This window comes from Populus euphratica, unplaced genomic scaffold, assembly GCF_000495115.2.
Source record: "Populus euphratica unplaced genomic scaffold, PopEup_1.0 scaffold286.1, whole genome shotgun sequence".
Classification (NCBI taxonomy): Eukaryota; Viridiplantae; Streptophyta; class Magnoliopsida; order Malpighiales; family Salicaceae; genus Populus; species Populus euphratica.
The window spans coordinates 63,017-78,980 of record NW_011500165.1 but is presented as its reverse complement, the minus strand read 5'-3'; the positions used below and the strand labels follow the sequence as shown (position 1 = coordinate 78,980).

The following is a 15,964-nucleotide window of genomic DNA, read 5'->3' as shown; positions in this document are numbered from 1 at the left end:
CCTAAGCTCGTTGGACTTGCTAAGGGAACCTCTTTCGAGATGTTAATAATAGTCCTAGTGTGGTAACATAGTTAAGTAGAGGAGAAGAAAGACAAGCAATGCTCTAGAGTTTGTTTAACAAAGATAATGGCTCACCATATGATGATCTAATGACCGATAAAAATCCTAGAATTGGATGTGGCACTGTGGATTGAAGATTAAGGAGGAGAAGAAAGATATTGTCTATATCTCTAAACTTTTGAAGGGAGGGGGTGGCATGCGAATGAAGTTAGTCCACCAGGTTAATGAGTTATTGTTTATAAAAAAGTTTTTTTTTTATTTCTAAACTAAGCTGATTGGGTTTGGATTGCTTAATTTAATTTAAGGACTTGCTAAAGGAACCTCTTTCGAGATGTTAATAATAGTCCTAGTGTGGTAACATAGTTAAGTAGAGGAGAAGAAAGACAAGCAATGCTCTAAGGTTTGTTTAACAAAGATAATGGCTCACCATATGGTGATCTAATGACCGATAAAGATCCTAGAATTGGGTGTGGCACTGTGGATTGAAGATTAAGGAGGAGAAGAAAGATATTGTCTATATCTCTAAACTTTTGAAGGGAGGGGGTGGCATGCGAATGAAGTTAGTCTACCAGGTTAATGAGTTATTGTTTATAAAAAAGCTTTTTTTTATTTCTAAACTAAGCTGATTCGATTCGGATTGCTTAATTTAATCATTATAAAATTAAAAACTAAACCAAACCAAATATTTTTCTAAATATTCTAACTTGTTTAACAAGTTTTTTTCATGATTTAATTTTTATAATAATTTATTTTTAATTTTTTTAGTTAAATCAGTTATTTGATATTTTTACTCTCCGATTCCTTAACACTGTGGAGGGCAAAAAGGTCCTGTAACAATCCAGCTTTTTCGATAATAAAAAAAAAGAAAAAAAAATCACTGCCTTCTTGTCGTAGCCCCGCCCTACTGCTTCTCCAGAAACTTCCGCTTCCGCTTCTTAAAAAGAACAGAACACAAAAACACACCTTCTGAAAGTAAACAAGTTCCGTTGCTCCCACTTCTCCCAGTTTTACTATTAATTAAAATAAAAATAAAATGTTCAAGAAGGCGATTGAGGCAAAATCTCATCAGAGACTCTCTGGAGCTGACCGGAAAAAGCTCAAACGAACTATCAGAGACCGCTTTCATCGGGCCTCCGATGCTGATATAGATGCTTTGCTCCCTCCCAAAGTAACACTATTTTCTTCTTCCCCCCCCCTCAATTTCTTTGTTTGACATTATTATTATTATTACTATCCGTTTAGTGTGTAATTAATAGTTTAAAGTTGTAATTTTGATGCATCTGTACTCAAATTCTTTTTATTTTTTTTAGAATTTATATAAGAAAATGATTTCACCAGTGCAAATGTGCTTGAAAGAAGAAGCAATTAGTTTTAGTGCTACTTGATATGTTAATTCTCTTTACCTTTGATCGCTGGATCGCTGTTTTGATTATTGCTCTGATGTTTTGTTATGATTGTTGTGTTTAGGCGGAAATTACTGTTTCAAAGTTTGTAAATAGGGTTCATTTATATGGTGTTGAAGGTAGCTTTCCTATGTTTTTCGATGTTGATGGCCGAGGCTCTGAAATTTTCCCCACAGGTTAGGTTTCACACTTTCATGTCTTATGTTTCAATCCACTTTCTCGCATTTTATTCACAAATAATTGAAGTTTGTTAAAATGTAAGTATGGATAGTGAACGCTTCCATTCCATATTTGCTTGTCATGCTGCTTTTTCTTGAAAGTCAGGACAATTTATGTAGTTTAGCAGGTTTAAATTCTGCTACATCATTATTTATCACATGGAGGATTCTAATGGCAGGGAGGCTTCTGTTTGGTGGTGTGGTATACTTGGTTCTAGAGTAGGTCAATGCCTTCTGAATCAACTTGTGGGCTATTCACCATTGATGATGGATGGGTTTCTAACTCTTGATGACCCCCTCTCCACTGGGGCAAATAAAGACAATAAGAAAATTTTAATGTTTTATGTAGTTTATGAAGGGATATCGATTGTTTTTAATGTTGTTTTTGAGTGGAATCAAATTATCAAGATTGAATTGAATTGAATTGAGGAGAAATGACCTTTTGCCAGAGGTGGCTGTGGAGCTCTCCTGTCATGCATATATGTTGATATTCTTCCCAGAAAGTTTATCTCTAGTTTCCTTTATTGTGGAGAATCTGATTGAATTACTTGCTACTGGATAGAACCAAGCAACCTGAATTTGTCTTTCTTGCTTCTGTAATTGACATGTTAAAAAGTCAAATTATACTTCATTAGTAAACAATTCAAATTTAGAGTTGAGTCACAAGGACAGGATACTGGTTCAAGAAACCATGCCTTGCTTCTATATATTAAAGACAGTTTTGTTGGTGATCATAAATACTGGAGCAGATAGTTGAATAGGTTTTCAGCCTTACTATTGAATGTTGATGCAAGAGATCCACATATTTCTCTCCATTTTTGATAGCTAATAAATGGGTTCCCTTTCATTAAAAGGCAGAATAAAGGAGCCTTAAAAAATGAACCTCCAATTTCATTCTCTAATCAGAAGTGACACAATTATTTAAACAGGAACTTGATGCTGTGGTGAAATACATTTTTGTTTGTTTTCTTGTCTGATTTTATTTTTGTCTCTGGCTTGATGCAGTTTTTGCCCTCTGGAAGGTCCCTGAGATGTTGCCTTCTTTCATTCTGAAAGGGGGTGAGGTATCTCGATTTGTCATTGGAGGAGCAGATCTGATGTTTCCTGGTATTAGTATACCTGCTGAAGGCCTTCCTTCTTTTCTAGAAGGTGAGCCATGGGCTGTAAAAGTTCCTGGGAATCCAGCACCTATTGCCGTAAGCTTTTCTCTCTCATCTTCACTTGGGTATTATTGTTCATGCCTTATCTCAGGGAGTTGGCTATGCCTCTTATTCTACCTCATTCATGACTGAGTTGGTTTAGATTACTACTTTTATGAGTAGGGATAAAGATAACTTTAATTTTGTGCAGGTTGGGTCTACCACTATGAGCACTGCTGAAGCCTTGAAGGCTGGTTTGCGCGGAAAGGCCTTACGGATAACTCATTATTATCGGGATTTACTTTGGTTAGTGTACCTTCTATTTGGAGAGATTAGTTATTAAGTGTTTTCATCGTTGACATGCTCAAGGAATCATCTGCAGGGAGTCAGTTGAGGGACATTATGTGCCAAATGCAGGTTTCCTTGAAGATGTTGTCTTTGAGGATCCTGTATTCTTATCATCTGCCCAGGTTCCTGATTCATGTGAAGGTTCTGGTGATTCTTCAAATCATGAGAATGATGGTGTTGACAGCAAAGAAGTTGGGGAATCTGCTGATGTAAAAGATCCCATATCAGACAGTCATCCCACTTCCAAGACACAACTTGATTCTGATACTGATATTGTAGAACAAGTAACAAAAGCTATAGGTGGTTTTAAGGTTACGGATAATATTGCTGCTGATGAATCCACCACAGTTGTTGAAGAACAGCATACTTTGTCTGCTGAAGACTTAGATGCTTATTTGGACAAATGTCTTTTGCAAGCCCTGCATACAACTGTCAATGACAAAGATCTTCCAATGCCAGGAAGCACTTTATGGTAATATTCATGTCCTTTTTTTATTCTTTTTTTTTTTTCCTGTCAGTTTGATGAAGGGATGTTAATTGAGGTTCCAAAAGATGGGCACCACTTCCTGTACCCTGTTAAGTATACTAGGACGCCAGATGATGTTAAATTGCTTATAATTTAGCTTGTCTGCTCAGTAAATCCTCTGAGGAAAGATATTTTAGCTTTGAAACCCAAGGATCCTTCTCTTCAAAAACTCTTCCAAGTCTCTCCAAAACAATCAAAAGTGAATTCGAGGAAACCAGCACAAAGCCAAAAACTATTAACTGGTTATGACTGCTAACTAGCTCCCAACTGAAAAGCAAAAAACCCCCTGAAAGAAAAAAAGGGATTAAACCTCAGTATGATGTCCATCACCTGACCATACACTCTCTAAGAGAGGATCTCTTTCGCCTAGAATTCAGATGATGAACGCCTTCAATCTTCTACCCCTCCTAAAAGGAACCAAAAAAGAATACAAGGAAGCAAACTCTAAAAGCTTTTCCTTTTATCCTCCTCAGAAACAACCACGCATTGCCATCTTTTGAACAGTAAGGACCAAGGTGTCGGCAGCCAAATCCAAGAAGACAAATGCAATGGCCAGGTCCACAGCTGCGAATTAGCCAACATAATAGCATTTTCCTCTTCACTCTTGCACACAATTTAGCAGCCATTCTAAAGTTGAAATGGTGTATAAGGAAGCAGCATGGTTCGCTTCTCATGAATTGGTGTATTAGCTACTGTCATATGATCACTTAACAACACCTTACTAAAATCCACATTTTAGAGCAATGGAAAATCTATTTTGAAGTTTTGAACCCCCATCGATAATCCTTTCCAAATCTAACTCTCTGAACTATTTCCCAAATTAAATCTCATGACAGAGACCTAAGAGACACCAACTGCTCTAGTGCTTTGCCTCTAAAGCCCATTCCACAGATACTGCTACAATTTTTAAAGTTTATCCTTGTTTCTTGGTTCTCCAAAATCATTCTTTCAAAGGCTTTTCCAGGAGAATCCAAGTATATGATGCCTCAAAACTTATGATTTGGTTTTTTGCATGGATTGCCAAGTCTCTAGTGTTGGCAAAAATGTCACGGCTAAATTTAGAAAGGAAAATGTAGCAGATGTCCAATTTCATATGCACATCAAACATGCCATTTTTCTATAGACCTTTCAACTCCATGTTAATAAGATAACATTGAATTATTCCCATTTCTCTTCTCATAATTGCTATTAAAAACCTCAACTATCAGAATGAAGCATTATTTCCTACTGAAATCCATCATAAGGTAAGGCACATAATTAATGACTTTGAGAATGATGCCAATCACCAAGTATTCTTTGGAAATGTGATCTCTAACATTAGGTTTCAGGAATATGGGTGCAGATGAGAGTGACATCTTCTAGAATTCCATAAATTTAATTGACATTTCTGAAGCTTGGAAACCTTGAAGCATTTTATTTGATCTGCATTGATGCTGAATATATGAATTCCATAATGATTTCTGTTAAATTTGATTGTGGAATTATGCTAATTGTAGCTGAGCTGGACTATACTGTACAGTTTACACACACACACATACACACATGATGCTTGACATTATTCCAACTGATAATTTGATTTACATATTGCTTGAATATTTTAGGCTTAGAACTTAAATTTCTGTTGGGAGGGTGTTAAATGTTATGTGCTTGAAATGAGAGGATTTCTCTTTAGATAGGTTTTAGCTTGCAGTTTTCACATTTAGGTGGGAATTTTTTTCATGATTCTCTTGCTTGCTTTTATAAAAAAATATTTGTAATTGGTGCAGGTCCAACCATGTATTACCTTGTAGACCTTCAGGTATCACACTAGATATCAAAAAATCATCACACAAGAAATTGTCCAAGTGGTTACAAGCTAAATCATCTTCAGGATTGGTGGGTTCTTCCTTCCCTTCATATGCTCCCTCCTTTCCTTCCTCTTTAGTCAAGTTATTCATGCTGTACTGAAAATGTGCATCTTTTCTTTGTTCTTAGATAACGTTATCTTAATATGATAACCTGTTTTTTTCAAACAAAAAAACCATTGTTCACTACTTATAACAAAATGTTGCAGTTTAGGGTGACATTGTAATTGAGGTTCAATTCTTTTATTTAGAGAACCCAGACAGATAAGTCTCAACTATTTTCTATAATCTCTAATTCTTTATTCTTCCACTGAAACCTTAAGTTCTAGTTGCAGGATAGGATCTATGAAGAAGTCTGGTAATTTATCATATATATCAATATTCACATAACTCCCTGAAACCGTGAATTATATTTGTAATCCCTGGTTAGTTGTATCTAGAAAGTAAAGATAACTTCCAAGGACCGTGGCAGTTAATTGGCATTCTACCATGTTGTAGTTCAAGAGGCCACATGATGTGCTAGCATGTAATCAATGTGTTCTGATACCTGTCCATGGATCAAATGGTCTCTTCTCTGTCATTGAGTTTACCCCAGACAATAAAAAAAAGAAAAAAACTGCATCACGTCCTTTATCCACCCAGTATTCTGCACTGAAAACCTTAAAAATTGGTCATTGACAGGTTCAAAACATGATTTATTTCCTGATAGAAAAAAAATGATCTAACTGGAAGTAATCATACCTGTAGAATGAAATTCGGTGTTGAAGTGGAAAAGTGGCACTGGAGTCGTAGCTATTGAAAAGGCTTTGCTTGATGGATGAAGTTTGGTTGGCTGGCACCACACTATGATAGGGAATGCTAGATAATGACAGCTTTTTCATAAAATGACATAATTTATGATGAAGGTATTTAAAATGTATGGAAGAATTGGATAACAAATTAGGGTATTCACAGGAATGTAGAGTTAAGCATGTTGAGACTGAGTTAAGGGTTTTATAACATGGTTTGGTAGAAGTAGTTGTTTCGAGTGCAATGAGAATGCTATTGAGCTACAATTGTAGTTCTTACTTTCAGGTATGTGCTGAGGCACATCTAGGTGTCATTATACAGAAGCTGTAGCCTGCTTTGGTTTCTGTTTCTTCTCCATAGAAGCTGGAGAAACTTGTCATAGTGAAGGGAATGACAGCTTGCTGTTATTTTGGGAGGATTTATTGTTTATTTGCAGGGGCCTTTGAAGAATTTCTTTCTTTCTTTCTTTGGATGGCCGTGCTGCTGTTGCTAATTACATAAACATGGATATATATTGTAGTTTACCAGGGCTAGTTAGCTAAGAGATAGGTTCCAGTTATTTTAGGAGACTGAGAGCTTCCATACCATGAAAAGTGATCTACTTCTATGGAGTTTCAGTTGAATTAGTATTTGTTTTTTTGAACTTTATGGTCACAAACTGAAAGATATTGTTCTACTGCCAATCAATCACATTGGAATTGGTGATGGGTTTTGAGCTAATGTCTGTGACCTTTGTGGTTCAGTGAAGATCTGTTTGATTATGAATGAGAAAACCATCCATTAGAGGGCTGTAACTGTGTCTGCATGTCTGTCTTTACTCATAGTATAATCCACAAGTGGAGAGAGGAAAAGGGCTATCGAGGCATGCTATGGAGATGGAAGTTTTTGTTTACATATTTTATTTTTTCATTTATAATCAATCTTATTTTTTGTTAAGTTGCACATGTATTAAGTAGATATATGCTTGATGTTGAGTTTGCAATGTTTGTTTTCTGTTAACAGATTTCGGTAAAAGAAGACAAATATAAAAAGGAAACTGTCCTATTTTCTGTGAACCGCAGTCACCCAGACTACTTATCCTTCAAACCAGAAAGAAGGCAGGAGCAGAAGGTTGATCAGGGTGGTGATCAGGCTGTTAAAGAAACCCGATCACCAAAACTGCTTGAAGTGTCTGAGATTTATAAACCAAGTGTACATGTCAATCCCATTTTTGCTTTTGTTGGAGCTGATACTGGGAAGCTATACAGTGCTTCAGAAGCCTCTGATGTTGTATTCAAGTACATTGAGAAAGGACATCTGGTAAAGCCAATGAACAAGTCCATTGTGGTTCTGGATCCAACCTTATGTGATGCTTTGTTCAAGGGAGCTATCAAGAAAGGATCAGCATACCCGACTGAGATTCATAAGAAAGATTTAGGATCTACATTTGTAAGCCGGATGCAGGCCCACTACATTGTAACCAGAGGAAGCGAATCAGTTGTTCGTAAAGGTTCAGTGAGAACAATTCAGATATTGACTGAAAGACGTCAAGGTAACAAGAAGGTGACAAAACTCTCAGGCATGGAAACATTCTTGATGGATGCTGATGCATTAGCATCAGAACTGCAGAAAAAGTTTGCTTGTAGTACATCAGTGTCAGAGTTACCAGGTAATTTTTTTCTCCACTTTTTATGAATTGGTGGTTGTAGGTAGAACATATTTGTGTTGCTTCTCTATCAAAGCATTTTGGTTTCAATGTGGCAGTGAGAATAGGATCACAAGGAAAGTAACTTGTACAGAAGTTGCTTGTATGCTGTTAAACTGATTGTGGCTTTTGAATATTATCACTGTTTTCTTAAATCTGTAAAAAAGAAAAAAAGAGAAGCAAAAATTCTCAGCAATCCTCTACTTGATTAGCTGTGATATCACTGAATAGAGTTCTTCATACATAGCATTTCTCACCCTTTGTATGCTGTAGTGGTTCAGAGTTCCTTGGGTAGTTCCCCTTAGTGTTGTCAAAAGCAAAAGGCACCCTAAGACGTCAAGGCTGTCAAATGCCTGAAGCCCCAGGCACTCGCTTGAATATAACAAGGCGCAATGCTATAAATTCAAATAAATTATATATATAATATTATAATAAATAATCACAAATATATATCTTAAAAATAAAGATTAGAAAATCAAAGTGAAACTCAAAATATCTTAACATAGTCATAAAAGTTGTACTATTCACCATTAAAAACAAAATAAGACAACTTAAAAGAGCAAGTGGATTACAATAGTTAAACTTAAATATCATCATCATTAATCTTCCAACACATCATCATCCTTGCTTTCATCTCCTTCACAGTCCCCATATCCACCATTTCAAGATGATCATTTGAATCATCACTTACACTATAATGCACTCCTTTAGCATGGCTGCCACTAAGCCACGATGCTCTCTTTAAATGTGCCTCTAGTTCCATTTTGATGATCTTTTTTCTTTTTAAAACCCTACTCTTTACTTTTACAACTATCCTTAAATTATTTTTTGGCGGTGGATAGAAAAAATAAAATGTGCGGGGGGTCTCACCTCGCCTTGCCTGGAGCTTCTAGGCAAGTGCCTCAGCGCCTCTTGACAAAACTGGTTCCCTTTGCTGATATTCAACAGCGTTGAGTTTTCTTTAATATTGAGACATATTTCTTTTTTCTATTTTCCATCATTTGAAGTTTTTTCCTTTTCCTCTTGTTTTTTTTGGAAGTGTTGCTTGCTCTCCAGCAAGTTTGGGGCTTACGCTCTCATGTTTGTAGTTTTTTCCTCCTTAGAGTTATCTGAATAAATTGAATAGAAAGAAGATATTACATCAGTTTCCACTAGGTTTCTAATTTTTATGTGGTTGTGCAATCCAAACTTGTTAATCTACTTTAGGGAGAAAGAACAGGGTTCGTGTGTCTCATAATTGAAGCTATGGTGGTTGTACTGGACATTTTGGAGTATTAATTGTTCTCCAAGGAATTTTGGTATATTCTATTCTTGATGTGACACCTTCTCTTACTAAAAACATGAAAATAAAAATAAAAATATAGAGAGATAAACATGTGAAAGCATCTGTTTCTTCTATTCATTTTATGAGGAATCAGTTGTGATAGATCACGTAGCAAGAAACTGAAATGCAAAAATCTTTATATATATAGCTAGAAACATCATTAGATGTAGTTGGAAAAAAAGATTTTTGCATTGAGAACATGAATTCAATGCAACAAGGATGCTAGGTCATCTTGTGTTGGTGGAATTTCAAAAGAAGAGGGCAAAAACAAATGAGAAGAAAGTCATTGTTGGTCATTTTGAAGCTCAATTTATAATGGCGTTACTTAGAAAGATGGTAGAGGTAGAAAACGAATGAGAGTCACCTACCAGGACCCTGGAAGCAATGTCAAATACCTGCAGATGCTGAAGGTGGGTAATCTGCTTCCTGTGTGTTCAGGTTGATGTCTAGTTCTTTTTTTGGCATTTTACTGTAATTTCATTGTGTCCAGTTTCAAACACCCTTTAAAAGGGAAGTCGACTACTTGGGTGAGTTGTAGCATCAGGGGCATGAAGTGATCATGCTAGTTGTGATACAATAGTTGCAAGAGTGGCAGCAATTTCTGTGGCGGTAGCAGTAAGGGACTGATGTTATAATGTTAATAGTGGAGTGGAGTTGAGGATTGCTGGAGGGATAAGTGGTGATTTGGATTGTTGAACTGTTAGGTGCCACTATCCCTGTATGAACTTGGTTGATCAAAAAATTACAAGCTGGTAGAAAATAGTAGGATAGCTGTCATATGATCTTATAATCTAAATGGAACACATTTTGTTTACTAGGAATCTAAAATTAAGTAGTTGGATTGGACTCGTATGGATATCTTGTTGGATTGGGCTTCTTATTGCTATTCTTTTTCATAATTAAGCAGGCCTAAAGTAATTGTAATTTAATGCAACTGAAAAAGGTGTACCCTAGTTTATAAGATTTCTGGTATGTAGATTGCATTAGTTGTAATGTTATGGGAGTGCTAATGTTGGCTGTAGTGGTGGAAGTGACTGCAATGACGGTGGCGTATGTTGTAGTGGTGGGAAGTTGGATATTGTGTGGTGGTGCATTACTTATAGCTTCCTTGTTCGTAGACAAAGCTGATTCGGAATTGTCTTTCATTTCAAGGCTTGTATCCATGCGCTTCATATTCGCTTAGAGTTTGCTCCAAGAAATATAGCCATCCCTACCCCTTCACATCAATCTCACGAGCCTCTTATCCATTCTCATTTGATCATAGCGGAGGGTGAGCAAGTCAAAATAGCAAAACTCACATTGGGTTTAGGGATAATCAGGCTCGAACTGATGACATGTGATCACCTCTCTTTGGAGTTGCGAGGTTAGGAGAAAATCTCTTTATGCTTATAAAAATGTGGCGGCTGCGCAAAATCCCATTTCTTCTTTTAAAATGGCATAGCTTTAATAAGCTGAATTGAGGAGTCTTTGGAACTTTAGAACAGTACTAGAGTATGTTACAATGTTTTGAATATCCTGAATCCTGAATCATTTTATTATTTGCTTTATTCATTCATAGTTATTTAGTGTTCCTGAATTTGTATGCTCATATTTTATTTTCAGGTAAGAAAGGGCATGAGGTTCTTATTCAAGGTGGTGTAATTGATGACCTGGCAAGACATCTGGTTGAACAGTATGGGGTGCCCAAAAGATACATTGAAGTTCTTGATAAAACTAAAAAATAAGATGTGATTATCGGTTAGTTTTCTCTACCCAATTAATCTTTTAAATTTTAATATATTGTTGTAGTTTTCCATTAAGGTCTATTTTCTCCATAAATTAAGCACAATTCATTCTTTTTTCCATAGCACCATTTATTCTTTTGCTGGTTTTGCAAGAGTGAAATTGCAATGCATGCTGTGTTTTTTTTTTTTTTTTTTTTTTTTTTTTTTTTTTTTTTTTTTTTTGTTTCCTTCTATGTTGTCATGGAGGCCTATGTATGTACAATTGCTAACTTGTTTCTTGTCTTGATATTTACTTGCATTTATTCTACCAAGTTTACCCTTGAGAGAATAAATCAATTTATATTGAGAAGTCCTCGCCAGATAGGCTTCTGAAAGATAATCATTAGATTAGCAGGCCCAATCTAAGTGGGACCTTTTTGGGAAGCCTATAAGGTTAGGCCTACCATTTTTACCCTGGAAATTCAGGAAAAATACCTCAGAAGATTCAGACAAGTCTTTCTATATTTCAAATTATGGCCAGCTTGCATAGTTGTTGCAAAGCGGTCATTATTGCCAATTATAATGTGTAGGCATGTTTATGTACTGAGTAGCTAACTATTTTAAAGGTGTTGAGGCTTGATGGCATACCTTTTTTGGTTTAGCGCATTATAGTAGCCTCCGGTGGTAATTGGTTAGCAATCTATAGAATATATTTTCGTGAACAGATTGTGTTTGCAACATAAATGGAGTTGAATTAATGTAGTTGGAATAGAGTGTTCTTAGCAGTAATTTTCTAATAATCTGTCTTAGTTTGTACATTAATTTGTAAGTTAGCATGTGCCAAGAAGCACACATTTTTTAATATGAGCTAGTGTTTGTTGGCTTGGGTAGGTGCTTGAAGACTAATTTGGCTGGCTGAGATTTAGACCCGATTGATTTGGTTTGGTACATCATATAAAACAGGGCTCATGTCTGTGCAAATTGAACTGGATTACTAATGACCTTATTCCTCTTTTTAGATTTGCATACTCTTGACATAGTCTTGCAAGTTTCTAACAAAGACAATTTCTTTCAGCTTTAGTAGCAAATGTAGCATAGGGGATCTCATCCTTCCTATACCTGAGATTTAAAACTTAATGAAACCATTTTGAAGTGCAGTTATACATGTTTAATGCATGTGATGTTAAACTGGATCTGGAGCGTGCCAAGGCAAAAGGCCATATCACTGGGCCTTGATTAACAAGCAGTGATGATGCTCTTGTGCTTGCATGTAAAGTGGTGATGGTGATTATAAACCTCTCTCTGCCTAGACTGATTATCTTAGGTTACGTGTTTGTTTGGCTGCTATCTGAGAATATTAGTTGGGCTGACAACTGGTCAGTTTCTGGAAAGAACACCTCTCTGATGATACTGTCTTACCAATGCAAATTCAATTGTGTTCACCTTAGAAATTTGGTGATCTTAAATAGGGGAAAGATTACCCCCATTGAGAAATTCAACCACGTGATAGGAGGATAATGATTTTTTAGCTGAATTCAACCACGTGATAGGAGGATAATGATATATATATATATATATTTATTTATCACTGGGAGTCTCATCAGCTTTCATGATGGGGTAGACCTCCCTTCTTTAATCCTCGACCCTTGGTATTAGCTGGATTTGATTTCAAATCACTTGGTTCAATGCCAAGTAACTGTACCAGCTTAGCTGGCTTGCCCCCCGCCCCCCCCTGTGCGTTCTTCCTGTTTGATATTTATCCAGTATTGGCCCAACAATATTGGACACGCATTTATCCAATGCTTTCTCATTGTTCTGTACTCATCACTCAGTTAATTCCTTAAATCAAGTGCAGGCATATACAAGTGTCACTGTCATGAGGTTACAGGAGGCAATGGAATGGTGTGATAACAACTTTCAACCTCACTCTCTATGGTTTGTTGAAGTTAATGGATGCAATCCAGAAACGGGTGCTGAAGAGAGGTTAGAATAATTCTTAAACTTGCCTCAATACAATGAAAAGAGTGTACAGAAGTTCTTGCGCTCCAGAGTATAGGTATATGAAGTTTCTTTTCGTGGAGATGATTAGCTGTTTTATCTTACTCGAATTGAGTTGACTATGGTCTGGTTTAGAGGACTGCTCAAAGCTGTGTTTTGGTATCTGGTCAACTCTTTACCGCACCTCATAGTTATGCAACATACATTTCAACACTTCATGTCACAAGTTGCGAATTAATATGTTTATTTGTAAGTTTTTATGTTGACTATGCGAGTCTTCAATGTTACTAGGAATGCAAGTGTGCATTGTAAAGATCATTGTTGCTTTCGCCATGACCTTGTGGCGCATTTTGGCTGTTATTTTGGTGATCAAGATGGTGGACAGCATAGCTGTGATTTGAGGATGAGGACGGGGTGTGCATCAGAAATGTTTGGAAATGGTTTAAAGACCAAATGAAGTCCCAAAATGATTGGTGAATTGGACCGATTACTTAGTATTTCCATTTTACATGTATTCTGTGTCACACTTATACAAGGGTCAGAAGAGAGAATGGAGATGGAAAAGAAAGAAAACTCTAATTAGGATCAAGATGATAGATGGAGGGAGAGCTAAAAGGTTCCATCAATGGGTTGAAGGAAGCCACTTGTGATGGTGCTTTGAAGGTGGGAAGATGGGAGTCTATTTATCGGGTTTATAACCGAAAAAATAGAAATAATTCCATTTGATGGTGGTAATATATATATATATTCGACTCTGGAGCCATGTAACCTCGAGTTTCATCTTATCCTTGGGCAGTGATTGGCAGATTCAACACCATCCCATAGCTGAAAACGTGTACTTTGGATGTGATTGGCAGATTCAAAACCCACTCTGGAGCCATGTAACGTCGAGTTCCTCTTATCCTTGAGAAGCTTGATTCTACTGGGTGGAGCCATGTAACGTCGAGTTCCTCTTATGCTTGAGAAGCTTGATTCTACTGGGCTCTCTCTCCCTTTTTATTTGCCGAGAGAGGCCAAAATCTGAGAGCTTCGCCTGGTAGTTGTTATCTAGAAGTGTATTTTGAGGCTTTACACCACAATGCAAAACCCACTCCAAACACTCTTCATGTAAATAAGCAAGGCCTCTAGCAGTTCCCACAGCAATGTCAATCCTCTTTTCATAGTCAAGCACGTGGGAAGATAATTTATCAGTTAATGTGATTGAGCTTCCCGATTATGCTGACTTAAGCTAGGAATTCTGCTTCTCCTTGAATAGCCTCATTCAATTGATTAATCGCTGCAACTCTGCCGTCAGATAGTATTCCTTTGTATTCAATTCCTCCTCCACGTCTTCCAATCTCTTCGCAAAAATCCCCAGTTGCTTTCTTTAGCTCAAGAGCACGTCAATTTTCTGAAGTCAATTTCAATACAAAAATAACAATGTTTACAATTCCTCCACCTGTGTGGTTATGGTTTCTTATCAGGAAACACCACACCAATAAAACACCAAAGAATTCAACTACTCCAGATGCACAAACAAACCAAAGGATAGATTTCATTGTTCCATTTTATTGACTTTCTGCATAACTTCTGCTCAGCTGCGTGACAAGTTCACCAGAGCAATCTAACCTGAATTTTTCAGCAGGAATGTTGGAATGGAGCTGCTTTATGGCCTTTTCAATTAGACGTTTCCTTCAAAATTTGGCCAAATATGTCCATTTAGCAACGCTGTCTTTGTGAAACAATACGGAATATTACTAGGATAGTCATGCTTGATGAATTTACACTGGAAACCTTTGCAATCACACGTCTGCAAGCATAAATCCTTGCAGGTGTCTAGGGTGTAATTAGGATAAAAGACAAAATCATAGCCAAAAACTCGGCATTAGTCAGTTGAAGAAAGTCAGTCTCATTTTAACCACAATAAACATTGAAATCTGGTTCACAACCCAAAGAACAGTCTATATGATCCTTGATCTTGAATCCTGGAAGGCAAGAACATTTTCTACCAAAATCAGGAACATAGCTGCAATAATTGTTACGACTTGATTCCCAAATCCATGATTGATATATAAATAAAATTTCTTTTCAAGGTTCTATACTTATGCAAACCCAAACTTACATACAATTTTATCCTTTAAACAACTCAATCAGAATTTAATGTAATATTAACAACAAACTAATTTCATAATATAATTTAATTGTCTTAATACAGGAGTTAATATAATTTCATAGTTTTGGAGCACTAACTAGACAAAGAAAAATGTACAAATTACAACCAAAAGAGCAGTTTCTGAAGGTTCAATAAAAATGACATACTATAAAGCTATAAACTTGAAAATGATAAATAATGAGAGCGTGAGTTCAACAACTAAGTGAGTATATAATGTTCAATATATACACATGAGGTAATATAACAATGATGAATATATACACAATTATGGCTCTAAGTTTCTATAGGAAGGTCTATCAAATAGGCCATAACAATAATATTATAAGGTAAACATCGTCAGAAAATCAAAATACAATAAGCATAAGGCTCCGTACTATAGGATGATCAATCCACACAGGGTGGTGACTTCTCTGAACAACTAGGATTCAGATATGATGTGCACAAAGACTAACACTACCCTGTTAGCATGAGTATTTTGACACGACTAAAAGATTGATGTCTTCTCCCAAGTGTAGGAGTGTCGAAGTAATAAATAACTCGGCAAGACCGAGGTTGAACTACAAGGAGGTTAAGTGTATAAATTATAGATAACAATAATACAATAATAACAATAACAACAATAATAGTAACAATAATTACAATAATAATAAAAATAATAGTAGTAGTAGTAGTAGTAGTAATAATAATAATAATTATAATTATAAAGAAGAAAAAGAAGAAGAAGAAAAAGAAAAAGTTGATGAGAACTTTGAGATGAAAGATTAATGTAAGAATTA

The 15,964-nt window shown here is 36.1% G+C and overlaps 1 protein-coding gene and 1 pseudogene across 4 annotated transcripts; one reads left to right on the top strand and one right to left on the bottom strand.

Annotated features, from left to right (window-relative positions):
- Positions 1-958: 958 nt before the first annotated feature.
- LOC105111237 (eukaryotic translation initiation factor 2D) lies at positions 959-13,354 on the top strand. Of its 4 annotated transcripts, XR_839583.1 has the most exons (10): positions 959-1,228; positions 1,528-1,639; positions 2,687-2,877; positions 3,032-3,126; positions 3,203-3,640; positions 5,461-5,569; positions 7,330-7,975; positions 10,938-11,072; positions 12,197-12,322; positions 12,894-13,354. XR_839583.1 is itself a non-coding variant. In XM_011006548.1 (9 exons), the coding sequence occupies exons 1-8, from the start codon at positions 1,094-1,096 to the stop codon at positions 11,057-11,059; spliced, it is 1,848 nt and encodes a 615-aa protein (XP_011004850.1). In that variant the 5' UTR covers positions 959-1,093; the 3' UTR covers positions 11,060-11,072; positions 12,894-13,354. The 4 variants fall into 4 exon arrangements, 2 of the variants coding, with proteins under 2 accessions (XP_011004850.1, XP_011004851.1); XR_839584.1 differs by lacking the exons at positions 12,197-12,322; positions 12,894-13,354 and adding an exon at positions 10,488-10,698 and having other exon boundaries at positions 10,938-11,027; XM_011006548.1 differs by lacking the exon at positions 12,197-12,322.
- A 615-nt stretch (positions 13,355-13,969) lies between these two features.
- Positions 13,970-15,964, bottom strand: part of LOC105111236 (putative receptor protein kinase ZmPK1) — a 35,469-nt pseudogene continuing 33,474 nt past the window's right edge.

Excerpts from the sequence above, each read along its gene's own strand:
- LOC105111237 (XM_011006548.1), top strand. The coding sequence starts at position 1,094 with ATGTTCAAGAAGGCGATTGAGGCAAAATCTCATCAGAGACTCTCTGGA. Across the intron at positions 1,640-2,686 it reads CTCTGAAATTTTCCCCACAG|TTTTTGCCCTCTGGAAGGTC; the intron begins GTTAGGTTTCAC and ends GGCTTGATGCAG. Across the intron at positions 5,570-7,329 it reads CTAAATCATCTTCAGGATTG|ATTTCGGTAAAAGAAGACAA; the intron begins GTGGGTTCTTCC and ends TTCTGTTAACAG.